We start from the raw sequence: 16,230 nt of genomic DNA on the forward strand, positions 1-16,230 counted from the left end.
ATGATCATTCCAGACTTCTAGAAAGCTAAGTGGGAGACAACTTCTTCAGAGACAGGTTCCCACAGTGTCAAGTTGAGCTTATGAAAGAGATTGTCAACATTCTTCCACTTCCATTTTTATAGGGCGCTGCAGCTTATGTCCCCCAGCAAGCTTGGATACAAAACGCCTCAGTGGAAGATAATATTCTCTTTGGGAAAGAGATGGATGAAGCCTGGTTCAATAGAGTGATAGATGCTTGTGCACTGCAGCCTGATTTGGAGAGCTTCCCTGCAGGGCGGAAGAGTGAAATAGGAGAGAAGGTACTGGCTTAAGTTTATATTTTGGCCAATTTTTCCATGAGTAGCTACAACTTTGGGTGTCCTGCTTAAAACCTACAGAAGGACTAAACTTGCAGGAGGCAGGTGCTCAGTAATTTCTGAAAGGTCAGGCCATGATTTAACAGGGTCCAAAGCCCACCTCCAGACAGTTAACCTAACCAGAGATACAAGAGATGCCAAAGACAAAAATCAACAAGTCCAGCTCATTCCTAGGGCCTCTTTTACAGGAGAGTGGAGTTGCTCAAGAGAATCTGCCTCTGCATCTCAAGAGCCCTGTTTGGAGGGAGGGAGAGGAGAGAGATGCACTGATATAAAAATAAGGAAGTCATAAAACCTCAGCATAAACTGGAGCCAACAGTTGGCAAATATGCCGTAGCTTTGGGATAAATGGTGTCAATACATTTTTACAGGGAATAAATATATCTGGAGGGCAGAAGCAAAGAGTGAACCTTGCTCGTGCCGTGTACCAGAAGGCTTCAATTTACCTGCTAGATGACCCCCTCTCGGCTGTTGATGCCCATGTTGGACAGCACATTTTTGAACATGTTCTTGGACCCAACGGCTTACTGAAGGACAAGGTGCGCTATAAATCCTGAATTGTGTTGCTAGATACTGAGTTGTATTACTAGATTGCAAAATGGATTTAATTATCAGGGCCCCTGAAATGTTTCTACTAAGATGATTACTGACTTTATCAAAGGCTCCCAAATTCTTCTTGGTAGTGGCAGCAGGTGTAGTACTGTTAACAACAGCAGGAGTGGAACAAGTAACCTCTGCAGTCCACACAGCACAGGGAAGTCCTGCAGTGAATCTTACCAGGGAGGAGGAGGAGGACTAAAAAGTTGGGTTCTCCTGAAAGACTGTCTTTACCCTCATGCAAACCACATGCCTAGTTTCAGCCTTACTTCTACAGCATGTTTATAGTTCTTTGGTCTTCCATCAACGTTATCCTTCTCCCTTTTTGGAATTTACTTCTAGTGTAGTTTGGAAGAGCTGCCTGATCTCTTCCAGCTCATTGTACCTTATCATAATGTGTAATCCCATCACTTCTGAATAGTTCAATGGTGCCTTGCCAGTTCTCATCACCCGAACTTCAGTCTGAAAATCCATCCTAAACACTTCCATTCTTTTTTTGCATTGGTTGCATTTTGTTACTCCTTGGTATTTCTCTGCTGTCAAGCAATCTGGATAATAAATGTGTTTACATGAGAAGGGATGCTAGGGCAGCTCTATTTGTTTCATGGTGTAAATTGCTTACAAATACTTGATTTAGTTTCACATTGTAGAAGGAAAATAGGTAATTTCTTTCATTAGAAAGTCCAATTAAAACAGACATGTCTACGAATATCTTTCTCTTCACATGTAGATTGGTTGCAAGTATCAGAATGTAATTATTGTATTGAAACATAGAAAGACTGGCAAAAAAAGCAGGTATCAGACTTAAGCAGTACTCAAAGGGCTTGGTTGTACATTAGAAATACATAACACCAATTTGTTATCTAGGGGAAAATTACTTTTCTTAAGTCCTTAATTATCTGTACAAACATGCTCAGAAGTGTAAATGAAGAGGAGCTGCACTCTAACTTTATTCAGGTTGATGAAGTTTTCAGGCACAAATTCGATTCTGAAATACTGATATCAGTGACAACAAATGTGACATACTCTTCAATTAACATCATTCTATCTAAGAGCTTCACCCTGAGGGGCGTCCACAACGTGGAACTGGTCAGTGAGCCAAGCTAATGTCCTCCTACACACAGGGTGCTAGTCTGGGACTTCAGGCTTCAGTTCCCATCCTTGCTCTTATTCTCCACGTGACACAAAGCAAGTTGGTTCACCCCTCCCTCCACTCCGAGTTCTGCACTTTCAAAATGGCCACAAAGCTGTGCTGCAAAGATAAACTTCATCAGAGAGACAGTCAGAAGTGATAGGAATAAGTAACAAAAATATCTCCAAGTTAGTAAAAATCATAGCTCACACCGCATACAGGTCTTTCTTCGGAAGACAGCTGACTGCAACAGCTCGAGTGAGCCGGGAAACACCAGGACGTTTGTAACTGTTCCCTCTTCATTCAAGCAGACTCGCCTGCTGGTGACTCACACAATCAACATGTTGCCTCAAGTGGACAACATTGTTTTTCTGGTGGATGGAACGATCTCAGAAATTGGTTCCTACCAAGAACTTCTACAGAGAAATGGGGCCTTCGCAGAATTTCTTCATTCACACATTACTGCCGAAGAGAAGGCAGGCACTGGTTTTCCAGGTAACCCAAATGAGTTGGAATCATTCTTCCTAGGTCTGTCAGTCAATTAATATTATACTTAACATTAAAGAACTGGGGGGAGGGGTGTGTGTTTGTCTGCTGCTGTTTACAGTTGGGAAGAGGGAAAAGAGACTAAAACTAGAAAAGCCAGTCTTGCATTTGTTCTCTTATGGACATTTAAAGCTGAGATCCAACTGCAGTAAGCTGTTCCTTTGTGTGGGGAAAAATATGCCTGTCAAATTAGCTGACTCATCACCTCAAAACTGGTTCTTGAATAAACAGTTTCATCTTAGTAGTCAACAGCCATGCAGTAAACACAATTACCCACTATATGTGCTGTTCTTCAAGCCTCACCTTGATATTTCTACCCTTAGAAACAATTCTGTGCAATGAGTATTTCCTCTGTATTACCAGTCTCTGAAAGGCTATACAGGACAAAACGAGATTCTAAAGCATTTAGGAAAAAAATGCATTTATTTCACAGCTATAGGAGACACCAAAGGCACCATCCCCTCTGGAAATGATCCGTCACAGGAGAAGCTCTTTAGGTAAGCTTAAAGTTCTCTCAGACACTGAAGAACTTGCTCCAAAAGTCCATACGAGCCTACATGGAGGCTCTTACCGAGTATGGTACGGGTTTAGGATTGAGCTGTAATTTAATATTAAGAGCAAACAAGCAAAACTCAAGACTAGGTAAGGAACTGCTCTTGAATGTGGAGGGTGACTGATGTTTTCTCCGTATTTCACAAGAGCCCAGAATTTGTTCCAGAGCTCACGTACAAGGCATGTTGATACATTTGCTTGCCATTCACTTTCCGGTGGGGCTGCAAGGTCTGACTCATTTCAAGCCAGGCAAAAGTGAAAGCGTAAAGCCTCTGCTTGTCAATACCATGACAGAGCCCAGTCCCCATCATAAATACAGACATTGGTTGGGGTCACTCTGGAGGACTCCAAAAACTGCAGCCCTCAAAATAGGCATGAATGTAGGGGTGGATGGGTAAAGAGATCCAGCTTTAAAATACTCACTGCCTTGGCTAAAAATTGAAAGGATTTTTGTTTTCTTTATGAAGTGTGACAGGAAGGGAGACCATTCCTGTAAGTCAAGATTGCACCACTGCTGCAGCCACCAGAGGAAGATTAACCACGGGAGAGAAAACTCGGCACGGCAGGGTAAGCACAGCACCCTCCTGACAGCAAAGACACACACCATGGGTTTACTACTGACCCGCTCACGGCAGGCAGGTCAGCTCACTGCCCGTTAAACTAGTGCAACTCCAGGGAAGGCAACTGAGCTGTATGAATTTGCCCTATAATTAAGACAAAGTCATTTCAGAATTATTTTACATAGCACCTTCTGTGCAAACTGTATCTCCCTGGATGCCCCAATCAAAGCACTGGTTCTGCAATAGGACTAACGCATGTACATTGCAGAGAGCACATTATGGAAATGAGGGGAAAAAACAATTTCACCATTTGAGGAGAGAGCTCCTGATGCAAGAGTTGACCTGAAGGGGGAAAGCACACCAAGGCAATCAGGGTGAGGCGGTGGTGAGGGGCAGGAGAGGACACATTACAGGGGACTTGTAATCTTGAGTCTGTCCACAAACTTTTGAGGCTGGTGGGAAAGGGGAAAGAGACACATCACTGTTCTCATCTTGCCCAGGGCAACACCACAAAAGGCTGTGGCAAGGAGGGCACTGTGAAAGGAAAACAGCAGACGGGGATTCCAGCTAGGAGGAGTTGGGCATGGGTGAGGTGTGTATTCAGGGCACAATGTGGGGAGGAAACAAAGAGCTGAGGCTACACACTGGTACTGGGAAGAGAGGAGCAAGAAGCCAGACACGCCAAAGGGAAGCACAGCATTAGCCAGACTGGGATCTCCTACCTCTGCCAATCAGCAGTGACTCACACAAGCAGTCAGCGGGGTACAGGATCGTTCTCACTCACACCGACAGCAAATGAAAACCACTGCCCAGCGGAAGGAAAGCCTTACGTGCGTTCCAGCAGTAACACGAGCCTATTGCAGTAACATTTGTCAGTTGAAAATAATTGCTCGTTAACACCATAGATTTATTTAAGTATAGCTTCATTATTCATCCATGAGGAAAACAAAAAGAGAATTAACACAGTTGCTACAGCCCATGATATATAACTGAGTAGATATGCCATAGCAAGTCAGTCCTTGTTTCAGAGCTGTTTTTCCTTGCTAGCAAGCTTGACCCTCCCAACCTCTCCTCCTATTTTTCCCCAATTGTTTTGCTCTAGGTTAATACTTCGATTTATGCAGCCTACCTGCAGGCGATAGGCTTACCACTGTGTGTGTACATCCTTCTGTTGTTCACGTCTCAGCAAGCTGTGTCATTTTCTCGTGGGTACTGGCTCAGCGTGTGGACAGATGACCCTGTCCACAACGGGACACAGCAGCACACAGAGCTGAGAGTTGGAGTCTTTGGTGCACTAGGAGTCGTTCAAGGTTCGTTGCTCACCTAATTCTTCTCTGTATTTCCATCCTTTCCCATATCCAGGACATTTTCTCACAATATAAACAAGTGCATACCCATGGGCTCTTAGCCTCCTGGGCTTTTGGCACCAGCCCTAAAGGTTTGGCGTGGGACCTAAAACTACAGACTCTGACGCACAGAGAGGATTTCTAAGGATCCGAACAATATTTCCAGTGTCGCTGCCTGAAATTCTACTTTATGGCATGCTAGAAGTGTTCTCCTGTGCCTTTCAGCAGACCATGATTAATAGCATCTTCCTCTATATTTCCTGCTAGAACTAAATGGCCTGAGCTCCTAAAAACATTCAGCAACGGAAGAGCTACAACATCATTATTTTTCTATCCTGCCCCATTGTATCCAGCATCTTTTGCATATCTTTCTTCCTCTTATCCCTTTCTGTTCCTCCAATATAAACAAATCATATCAAAGTGCAAGTGGTGGTTTTTCTCCATGCTGAATTAAATCTTTGGGTCTTCCGAGTGTAAAGAGAGAGAGAAAGAGTAAGTTGTGAAATTCTATGTTTAAATCTTTCTGTTTAACAATGACCACAATTCTTTCAGTGAGTCTAAAAATAAAAAATAAAAAAAAATCACTTGTTTTAGGACAGAAATCAAATCTGGAAAAAAATCTCAGCCCAAGTGACAAAAGATTGAGACAGCTTTGAAAAGAGTGGGAGGGGTTGGGCACCCTTCTGTGCCAACAGTGAATCTGGAGGCAGGAAACCTAAGACTTTGAGTAATTCACAGTAATTCCAGTCAAGCTCATTTTGTGAAGGATAAAAATTTGTCCTGTATATTTAAGTTGCTGAATCTGTGCCCCCATCAAGCTTGCTTAGAAGGTCTTCCGCCCCTCTAACTACCCTGCAGAAAGGGTAGTTTACCCTGCAGCTCCGAGCCTTGGCTTAATTGCTACCGAAAGTCAGCTCCTTTCACTAGTGTAGCACTCACAGTACTAAGTGAAAATCACAATCTCACAGAGGAGAACTCCAAGGTGAGTTTGTTCAGAGCTAGTAACAATAATTATTTTTTTATCTTGCAGCCCTTGTGAGATTTACCTCCACAGCAGCAGTCCTTCTGGGTGGTGTACTAGCATCGCACAAGCTGTTTCTGCAGTTGCTGAGGAACGTTGCTAGATCCCCAATGGTCTTCTTTGAGCAAACACCCATTGGAAACTTGCTGAACCGCTTCTCCAGAGAAATGGATGCTATTGATTCTGTCCTCCCTGATAAGCTGAAGTCCTTGCTGGGATTCTTGTTCAACTTGCTGGAGATCTACCTCGTGATTATAGTGGCTACACCAAGGGCAGCAATGGCCATAGTGCCCCTGACTGTTCTTTATGCTGTATTCCAGGTAGGAGCTCACAGGGGTGCGCAGACAGGAGGGGCTGACGCAGCATGGCCATGTCCCTGCAGAAAGCCTCCTGCCATTTCTTAGGAACAGAGCCACGCAGAAACTAGTTTCATCATCTGGAATTGCACCTGAACAGAACTAATGTCAGTGGCTCTTCCCACATCACCTCAGCCTTCCAGAGCTCACTAAGAGGCTTGTGCTTTTCTGATGTCCAGATCAAATCCACCTAGAGCTATATTCCTTCTCTCCATTACTGTAAATGAAGTCAGAGTGAGACCAAAGGCATTTTTCCTTTCCTCCAGAGTTCCTACACTGCTTTTTAATATATCCATGTATGCCATGCAGCTCTCCCACTGGGCTCTGAAACCTCAGATGCTTTGCCAGCTAAGACTGAACATGAGGGAAGGGCAAGTAAGGGTGCAAATACACCTCTGTTCTTCATCAAACAAAGGGCTGGTCTACAGGAGGAAGTAAGCATGAGTTTAGAGGCCATGTGAACACAGAGTACCCTGGCTGCTTTGCATCAACCAGCCATGGGGTTATTCTTCATGAAGACAGAACACATCAGGCAGAAACCCTACCTCACCTTTTAAGGCCATCACCTACCTGCACACTAGGTTTTACAACACTAGGATAGTATGTACTATTGCACTTGTGGAGGAGCCCTTCCCACGTTTTCTGTGGAGCACCTCCATGGAGGCATAAACCTAAATCACTTCCTCTTCTGTTCCCTTTGTACCAGCACTTCTACGTCATCACCTCCTGCCAGCTGAGACGCACAGAGGCTGCCAGCAGGTCACCCATCTACTCCCACATTTCAGAAACTTTCCAAGGGAGCAGCGTGATCCGTGCTTACAAGGACCAGGAGAGGTTTATTTTGAAGAGCAATTTTCTAGTAGATGAGAATCAGCGAATATGCTTCCCTGGAGCCGTTGCCGACAGGTACAAATCTGCAGTGTGAAGAAAATGATAGTTTACTCTCGTGGCCTTGGTGAGTGGAGATAGCTGCTCTTGGGGCTGGGGTGGAAGTACACAGAAGATGCAACAGTGATGCGCAGTGTTTTGGGGGTGGGGTAGCCTCTGTCATTAGCACTGGCACTGCACCCCTCTCTGGTGACGTGCCCCTCACACGACCGGTATGCTCCCATCTCTGTTGTGGCCAGGCACGCACACATGCTCACACACAGCTAGAGATATCACTTGGTGTCCAAAACGCGGGAAGGTGTAGTACAAGGCCAGGGAGGCCCATCGCCACAGGATGGAGTACACGAAACCCGTGGTTTGCGCAGAACCCATCAGCCACCAGTCGAGTGCCAGAAGGAGTGAGAGATGTTAGACCAACTCATCCAAGAAACTGGGTGCTGGCTGCTCGCATCCAACAGGCCTTGGAGAAAATCCCAACAGAGACCACAAGCGAACCAGTTTGGACAGACTGGGGCTGTTCCTGAGCTCAGGGTGGCTGGATAAGAGCAACCAGGGCGTGACAAGAGCTTTGCTGAGCATCCTGTACCCTGGCAGCTCCACAAGTGTTTTGCAAAGTAGTCACGGATTCTGTTGGGAGAAGGGAGGAGGACACCCAGCAACAGCCCTGTGCTCTCCTCCTCTTGCAGGTGGCTCGCTACAAACCTGGAGTTTCTAGGCAATGGCATCGTGCTGTTTGCAGCACTGTTTGCAGCAATGGGCAGAGCACATCTTAGTCCCGGAACTGCCGGCTTCTCCATTTCGTACGCTCTTCAGGTAACTAGCTGTTGAAGTAATACCATGCTTGCCTCTCATCAAAAGCAACTTGCTTTTTAATTTCTGCTACCATTTTAATTTCTAAGAAATCATGAACTATTTCTGTGGCTTTCTGGATGCTTTCTCCTACCAAAGCCTGCTGTCATTGCTGAAACCCAGAGCATGGGGAGCACATGGCCCCTTAGAGAATGCACCGCAAACGCGTGCACCAGCCATCTTTTCCTTAAGTGACAGCATGCTCTGAGCGACTGGAGCAAGGTCTTCAGCGCCTCCCTTAGCTGCTTGGAGACTAGTTAGCAAAGCCTAAGAAATAGCTACGCTATCTTCTAGCACCCAAGTCCGTAGTGTTTCATTCTCTATAGGCTTACTGAGGAGCAGCTATGGGGGGAGCTGGCCGGGCTCTTTAAGCACAGCTGTACAACCTTTCACAAGGATCCATGGTTAGTTTTTAGCCTTTTAAGGGATGATTTCTTAAGTAATTAGCTGATGAGGAAGTCTTAATAAACAAACACTAAGACAAAGTACCAGGTACCTCGCAAGCACAGATCAGGATGTATTTTATCTGCCCTGATGCTTCTGTTTGTTTCTGCTAGATAACTGGCATTCTGAACTGGATGGTGCGCTCCTGGACAGAAATAGAGAACAACATCGTTTCTGTGGAGAGAGTGAGAGAATATGTGAGGACTCCGAAGGAGGTAGCTAACCAACTATTGACCTGACTCGCAGAGGTGAACATCTCTGCAAACCAAACAAGTAACTTTTCTGTTCCACCTGGACAAACCCCTGAGTTTTCCCCTCCTAAAAGGCCAGTTACGTTTCCTTTAAAGAACTGCACCCTTTGTTTTTTATCCAACTGACTCGACTTGTTTTATAACCTCTGATCATCATTATTTCCTTAAGACAGTTAAGCATTAGATTGCAATGAAAATAGCTTCACTTGGTAACACTCATGGAATGAGCTGTATTTTTTGCCCATATTTGGAGCATGTATTTATTGTGCTAGTTCCGATGCAACTCTCTGATAACTGATGGCTGCTAGATAGCCTTTTAGCCACCAAAGTCTCCAGTGCCATCATTTTTGTTCTGTAATCGTTAGAATTATTTCTCCATGTGTTGCCCTGAGATCCTACTAAAGGAGACTTTCACAGCCCTGTTTACAGGGGCACATAAATCCTTTTTTATTGAACACTCATAATGTCAGAAGTCTAACATGCAAACAAATGTTTATCTCTATTTTCAGTTAAGACAACTGGCATCTTTGCATAAAGTAAGAAGTCAACACTTGCCGTATGAAACTTAGGGGCCTTTTTCTCTTTTGGAAAGAGTAAATAGATCAGGGGAATTTGGCACAGATGTCTTCATAGGCTTCCCATTTCAGTATAGCCACTTGATTTGGTAATTTAAATCAGCTTTACACATTGCTGTTTGTTTTCATCTATTCAGGCACCCTGGACTCTGAATGGCAAACTTCAAGATCAAGTTTGGCTCACTGAAGGAAGAATCGAATTTAGAAACTACAGTTTGCGATACAGGCCAAATCTGGAGTTAGCACTGAAGCGCGTCACTCTAACCATCAGCGGGCAAGAGAAGGTAAGCGAGCCGCGTGGTTCAGAAGAGCCGCAAAGGGCGAGAGTGCTCCGCAGTGATAGAGCTGGGCGGATGCAGCCTCTGCCCTACACCAAGGTACAGTCACTTGTAAGCGTGAAAGCCGCAGTGAGGTATGAGCCCATCTGTTACACTGCACACCTCCTCCTACAAAGTGCTTCCAGGGTTGCTGCGTACACGAGACGTTCTTCTGAGTGACATTTCATTTCACAGAAGGTTAGCAGAGTTACAGCAAAAGAATTTCACTTTTTAAATCTAGTGCCACATCAAGGCCCTGCTCTAGCTGCTGAGTCTCGTAGCTCTTCTTCCCAAAGGCTTTCAGTATTTCTTTTCATACAAAACAATTACAGATTATAAATGATTCCCTTTAAGAACATATTGCTAGACTACATGAATCTGGAACAGCCCTGAACATTAGATCCGTGCAAAGCTGTCTATCTCCAAAAGACCAGGAGGAACTACATGACAGGTTTGTCCAGCCATGGAAAAAATGATCAACATCGAAACCAAAAGCTTTCCGTTGCACTTTACAGATCGGCATAACTGGAAGGACAGGAGCTGGGAAATCTACCCTTGCTGTGGGATTGCTGCGATTAGTGGAAGCTGCGGAAGGAGTGATCCTAATTGATGGACTAGATATTGCTCAGCTAGGTCTCCATGACCTTAGAACCAACATAACTGTCGTTCCCCAGGTATGAAATTCATCTCCAAAATGCTTCAGCAACATTGTAAGACTTAACACCAAGGAGGGTCTGTAAAGATTCTGTGAGAGGAGGGACATTCTGAAATTTCAAAGTTAGGAATAACCTCAGGCCACGCTGGCCTCCCACACAATGTAACATTAGCCACAGATGTGCACCCAGCAGGGAAAACCCGAGAGCTTATCATTCATTTCAGGAGTTTTCTGTACTGTCTCTGTGCTCAGGATCCAGTTTTGTTTTCTGGCTCTCTAAGAATGAATCTCGACCCGTTAAACCACTACAGTGATGCGGACATCTGGACAGCTCTGGAACTGACTCACCTCAAGAACTTTGTTGCAGATCTGCCAGATCAGTTGGAACATCAGTGCAGCAACCAAGGGGAGAACCTAAGGTACCTCAGCTGCAGAGAGAGAGGGGCAGGGCAGTGCCAGCCCGTGGGCTAGGGGAACGTACAGCTAGTGGGACAAGGTGTCTCATTAAATTCAAAATAAAAAATAGTGCCCAGACAGCAAATTGCTGCTGTTTAGCAGCATGAAATCAAATCATAAGTTGCTAAGCGGAAGACTTTTGAGACTTGTGTTTGTGCAGTACTTACAGCCTGGGAATCCTCTTCCAAGGGCAGATCCCCTGGGCGCTTTAGTAATACACTCCCTCCTTCCTTCTGCTGTTCCATGCTGTTACTCGCAGCGCCGCCAGCCTCGATCACCCTTTCAGGGAAAGGAAACAATCACCTTTTCGTTACTATTTTCAAATTAATCATGTATTCTGACCCCAGGGAAAGTGACTACTGTTCTCAGTTTACCATCCCTGCTCTTTCTTGCAGCGCTGGTCAGAAACAGCTGGTTTGTCTGGCCAGAGCGCTTCTTCGGAAAGCCAAAATCCTCGTTCTAGATGAGGCCACGGCAGCAATAGATGTAGAAACTGATCTTCAGATCCAGTCCACCCTGAGGACTCAGTTCAAAGACAGCACAGTGTTAACAATAGCTCACCGGCTCAACACCATCATGGACTGCGACAGGTAATATCTTCAGCCGCTTCCCTGGGGAGGAAGGCAGACACAGGCGACCTGCGTGAGCGAGACAAACCAGAGAGCGTTAGTGAACGGCAGTTTCATTTCTGTCCTTTTCTTGTTTAACCCTCAAAGTTTTGCTTTAGAGATTGTAGGAGCTCTCTTACATCATGTGGGAATAAATGATCTCCAATTAACCTGTTGGTGCCTAGCTGATGTATTTCATGCTGTGTCATACCCCTTTTCCCCCCAATGACAGCGAAACCATAGCTACAGCTCTTTGCTTTATCTTAAAATCATGAAGCTGAAATACTCGTTCACAAATCTCACTCCAGCCTCAGTTGCCAAAAAGCTCTCCTCCCGCAAACACGGTACTCGCATGGTCACTCAGCAGAAGCCTATTTCTATCCCACAGCTGCTTCCCAGCTGAAAAGCTGCTGGAAAGCTTGGTTGAATAACAAGTACTGAAATTTCTTTTAGAAATAAATAGAAATAACTAAGTTTATTACAGCTGCTGGTGTATCCCCAAGCTTACACTTCTGTTTTAATGTTCACAGGATTTTAGTCTTGGAAAATGGTCAGATAGCGGAATTTGATACTCCGGAACACTTAATAGCTCAGAAGGGACTGTTCTACAGATTGATGGAAGAATCCGGCCTTGCGTGACTCACTCACAGACTATACCATAACGCCACCACTATCAGGAATAATTGGTCTCGTAATTGAGTTGTTATCTTGGTTTCACTCTAAGATGCCTGACTCTCAACCAAATCCTGTTTGAGCTGTAACCGCAGTGAGTAGATGAAAAGAGAGGACTTGGGATACACATTATTTCCATTGGAAACTTAGCAATTCCATTTTCATTATGTTTCCAGATACCAAAACCTCACTCGTGTTGAAAATGAGCCAGAACTTAAACGCCTTGTTGCTTTTATGGTATGAAAGCAAACAAGCCAAAGAAAAAGACCACAGCATTTCTGATTCATGCTATAAGTGGAGCCCAAATACGCTGCCATACTTAAAGATCACACAGATGATTTTTAAAAGCCAACCAGATTTTATGGACAGCAACCAAGAATTTAACTGCTAGCAAGCAAACTCAACTGTTTACAGCTTGTCCTGAGTTCCAGGCAGAACACATTTAGTCTGTTGCCAGTGTCTTGAGGACTGCTCAGCTGAGCGCTGTTCTTACACAGACACGGTGAACTCCGAGGCAGCGGCTGGGTCTAGTCACCCAAAACCACCGGGGGAGTGGGGACAACCAAGCGGGATGCCACGAGAGCGTACGGCTGCCCACGGGCTGCCTGTAGTGGCAGCTGGGGGTCAGATCCACTCCACATCTTTCCATGCCAGCTGGGGGGGGGCCCCGCGTGGATCGTGCTGTGCAGGGGGCTGACGGGCTGCCCGGAGGAGAGGAAGCCGGCTTACGCACGGGCTCGTTGGCACAGGCAGAGTATCTTGGCTGGGGGTGGGAGCAGAGCATCATCCCTTCTGCCGGAAGGCTTGGCGCAGCCCTGCTGCCGAATGCCGGCTGCTCACAGTGCAGCGTGCCCAAAGGGCAACGCCAATGTTTCCGAATTGAATTTGGCCGCAAGGAATTTGCGTGGTGGGAAGTGTCCTCCTCCTGTGCCTGCAGCACGGCAGTCTGGCAGATGGGGAAAGCGGCAGGGACTCTCCTGTCGACCCGGTGGGTCGTTCCTGGTTTTCTTCTTGAGTGCAAGTTTACCTCCTGCCCATGCCCCCCAGTGCCGCAGAGCCTCTGGCACGCTCACCTCATCCTTCGGACGCTGCTCTAACCAACCAGCACGGCCGCTGAGAGTAAACCTTCCGGGGCTTCCCGCAGCACCGAGGGGCTGCGCCCAGGGCCATCCCCGGACTCTCCTCGGGAATCGCAACAAGGCAACGTGACAAACGGATCACGCCGGGAGATACTGCTGTTTACTGTGACTTTTGCTAACGCACTTCATTTTCTAGAAAGCTGAAATAAAAATAGAATCAAGTGCTGAAACTGGTCTCTTCAGTACGCTGAAGTACATGGAGCATAAAAAGGAGTAACGGGGGTGGGGGTGGCGGGAGTTGGCCCAGAGCAGCAAACCCAGCAGCTCCTCCCTGACAGCTCTTCCGCAGCCTCTTCACCCGTGTCAAGAGCAGCGACGTTTCTGCTGGACGAGCCCCTAAGGCACCAAGTCCAACGCCTGCTGCCGTTCTGGTGCTCAGATACCCGGAAAGAGGCGTTTGTTCCCTCCACTTTCTCCGAACCTTACTCAAGGGCAGAGACAAAAAAAAATTTCAAACAGACACAAGTTATGAGCGCTGTAAAGGTTTGTCAGCGGATCTCAAACCCAGGAGCATTTTGAGCTAGTGAGATGTAAGTTCAGTATTTTCCTTTTTCCCTGAGGTCAGAGGAGCAGAAGTGCCCGTACGTTGCTGGGCGAGTCTGAAACAGACATCTTGTAGCATACCAGCATCTCCCAGATAAACAGCTTTCAAATGCTCGCTTTCGTTCCTAAGTTGGTAATGAAGAGAGGAGGCAACAGAAGGAGGAAATAATCAAAACATGCTTTCACACTGGAATCCTTGAAAGGGCGCAGTTGTGCTGTTGGCTCGCACAAAGTAAGAGCAAGCAAAAATACCATCAGCTTTCACACGTCGAGCGGTGCTGAAAGGGCAAGAGCAAAGGGACTCCCAGAGCTACGCGTGACAACCCGCCGTGTTTCAGATGAGCCGGAGTCCCCAGCTTTACGTGCAGGTGGCTCTGTGAGGAGGTGACAAATCGGGAGCCCGGGCGGCGGGGCCAGGCCACCGGCAGCGCAGGCAGAACCCAGCGTGGGGGTTTGGCAGCCAGCACGCATCGCCGCTACGCAGCCCCCGGGGGACAGCCCGGCCCGAGCACCCCCGCGGCAGCGTTCCCTGCTCACACAGCACCCGCTCCACACCGGCCGCCCGCTCGGCCAGCTGAGGCCGTACAGGACTCCCACGAATCGCATGAAATGAGGTCAAGAGCTTAATTAGTACGTTCACTGTTCCAGCTGTCTGTCCAATCTGGACATCAATCCCAAGTTGATTTACTTTTTTTTTGCTTTCCTTTTTCCTCCTCATGTAAGGTGCTCTCAAACAAAATGAAAGCACAACATATGTAGGAGAGAAAAACGACCTGAAAAATGACCTAAAAAAAGATTCTTGTCTTGTGATTCCAAGTTTAAGGTAACACCGCAATTGCTAAAGCTGGGAAACAAGAATGAAGGGGCCGTGCGTTGGTTGACACCAAGTTCCTGGCAAACACGCAGTTGCTGAGTTGCACTCCCAGCTCCCTGCATGGTGGCAAGATGCGCAGGAACACCAAAATGTTAAAGGCATCAGTGGCCCAGAGCACAAGCCGTGCTACCCTGCAGGCGAACCACTGAAGGAGGTCTTCAGGGAGGTCTCGAGACTGGGGTCGGTTTTGCAGAGGTACCTGTGCTCACGCTCCTGAAGAACCGGGCTGTTACTTGCAGGTCAGTCCCGAGGCGGCTTTTCAGCACTCGGCTCTTCCCGACGTGAGGTATCCTCCACATTGCAGCAAACGTCAGCCAGGATATAGCAACACGCACCGGAATCCGATACAGTAACTTCAACGGTTTTCTTCTACTCTTTTATAAATTTTAACATGTTTATGATAAATGTTGATGTTTAGTAGTAGCAGTAACACCAGCAGCAGCTTCACGTGGGCTGCAGCGGCACTCCCGTTACTGCTGTGAGGCAGAAGATGCAACACAGCAGGAGCTGGACCGGTGTCACAGATCCTTCATGTTTAAATGAACAGATGGAACAAAATGGTTCTGAGAGAAAGAGGAGAGCTTTGCTTTGAAAGACAGGGGTCTTTTCAAAGACTAGAACTGGCCCACAGAGCCAGAGCAGGGAATGAACTGGGGGGAGGCTCAGCCTTTCTCTAGGTAAGAGCAAGGGTGCTAAGTCTGGCCAATTACTTTCGGGCCTGACAGGTATTTGGCAAATTTTGCACAAAATACACATAAATAGCCAGCAACACAGCTAAATAAGGTTTCCATTGTTTCTGCTGATCTAAATGAAATTAAGTATTCCATTAAAAAAAAAAAGGGAACCCATGAAGCTGGGCTTCAGACACTGGGTCAAAGTGTGAACCGACCCACGCAGAGGAGCACAAGACTGCCGGCTGCGAGACCCTCCCGCGGGGCAGACGCTCTCCCTCCCCAGGAGGGGACTGCAGGCGGGGAACAGGACAAGGCCCAGCCACGGCCGAGCACTTCGGGGAACCCTGCTCTGCAGCAGCTGGGTGAGGGTGCCCAGCTCGCCGCCACCCCAAGGACCGAGCCGCCGGTTGCAGTACACGCTCCCGGTACCTTCCGCCTCCTCTCCCGGATGCCGTCTTCCGGAGCTGGCGGTAGCTTTGCTGCACAAAGGAGAACACGCGACACCGAGGCAGGCAATGCCGACAGATGCCTGCTGCAGGACCGAGCTCAGCTGCTGGAACTGAGCGTCACAGCCCTGAACTTACTGGTGCCCCGTCAGCCGGGGGAAGGTCATGGCCCCGCGCTGCAGCGGCCCAATCCCGCTGGATAGCACCAGGCTCCGGTCCGGGAGGCCACACGCCCACAGGCTTCCGTGCACTTACCCACCAGTGCTGAAAGCGTCCCAGGTGCTGCGTTAAGCGTGAGGTCCAAACCACACGCACCAAGATGCATTTAATTAATGCGTATTTAATTTAACAGATTAAATAAAAACCATCTACT

The 16,230-nt window shown here is 47.1% G+C and overlaps 1 protein-coding gene across 4 annotated transcripts in view; it reads left to right on the forward strand.

The window, feature by feature from the left end:
* ABCC6 (ATP binding cassette subfamily C member 6) overlaps window positions 1-13,482 on the forward strand; it is a 28,154-nt gene extending 14,672 nt beyond the window's left edge. For 2 of the 4 annotated variants that reach the window (XM_075767880.1, XM_075767882.1), the window contains 15 exons: window positions 123-299; window positions 728-895; window positions 2,397-2,580; window positions 3,065-3,128; window positions 3,651-3,750; window positions 4,846-5,053; window positions 6,120-6,430; window positions 7,173-7,372; window positions 8,041-8,167; window positions 8,761-8,862; window positions 9,611-9,757; window positions 10,306-10,464; window positions 10,698-10,864; window positions 11,297-11,491; window positions 12,040-13,482. In XM_075767880.1, coding sequence (XP_075623995.1) covers window positions 123-299; window positions 728-895; window positions 2,397-2,580; window positions 3,065-3,128; window positions 3,651-3,750; window positions 4,846-5,053; window positions 6,120-6,430; window positions 7,173-7,372; window positions 8,041-8,167; window positions 8,761-8,862; window positions 9,611-9,757; window positions 10,306-10,464; window positions 10,698-10,864; window positions 11,297-11,491; window positions 12,040-12,148 — 2,418 coding nt within the window. In that variant the 3' untranslated portion in view covers window positions 12,149-13,482. Of the gene's footprint in view, window positions 1-122; window positions 300-727; window positions 896-2,396; window positions 2,581-3,064; window positions 3,129-3,650; window positions 3,751-4,845; window positions 5,054-6,119; window positions 6,431-7,172; window positions 7,373-8,040; window positions 8,168-8,760; window positions 8,896-9,610; window positions 9,758-10,305; window positions 10,465-10,697; window positions 10,865-11,296; window positions 11,492-12,039 lie in introns of those variants that run through there. The other 2 variants (XM_075767881.1, XM_075767884.1) reach the window with 2 other exon arrangements.
* Window positions 13,483-16,230: the final 2,748 nt, after the last annotated feature.

This window comes from Balearica regulorum, chromosome 15, assembly GCF_011004875.1.
Source record: "Balearica regulorum gibbericeps isolate bBalReg1 chromosome 15, bBalReg1.pri, whole genome shotgun sequence".
NCBI classification, from domain to species: Eukaryota; Metazoa; Chordata; class Aves; order Gruiformes; family Gruidae; genus Balearica; species Balearica regulorum.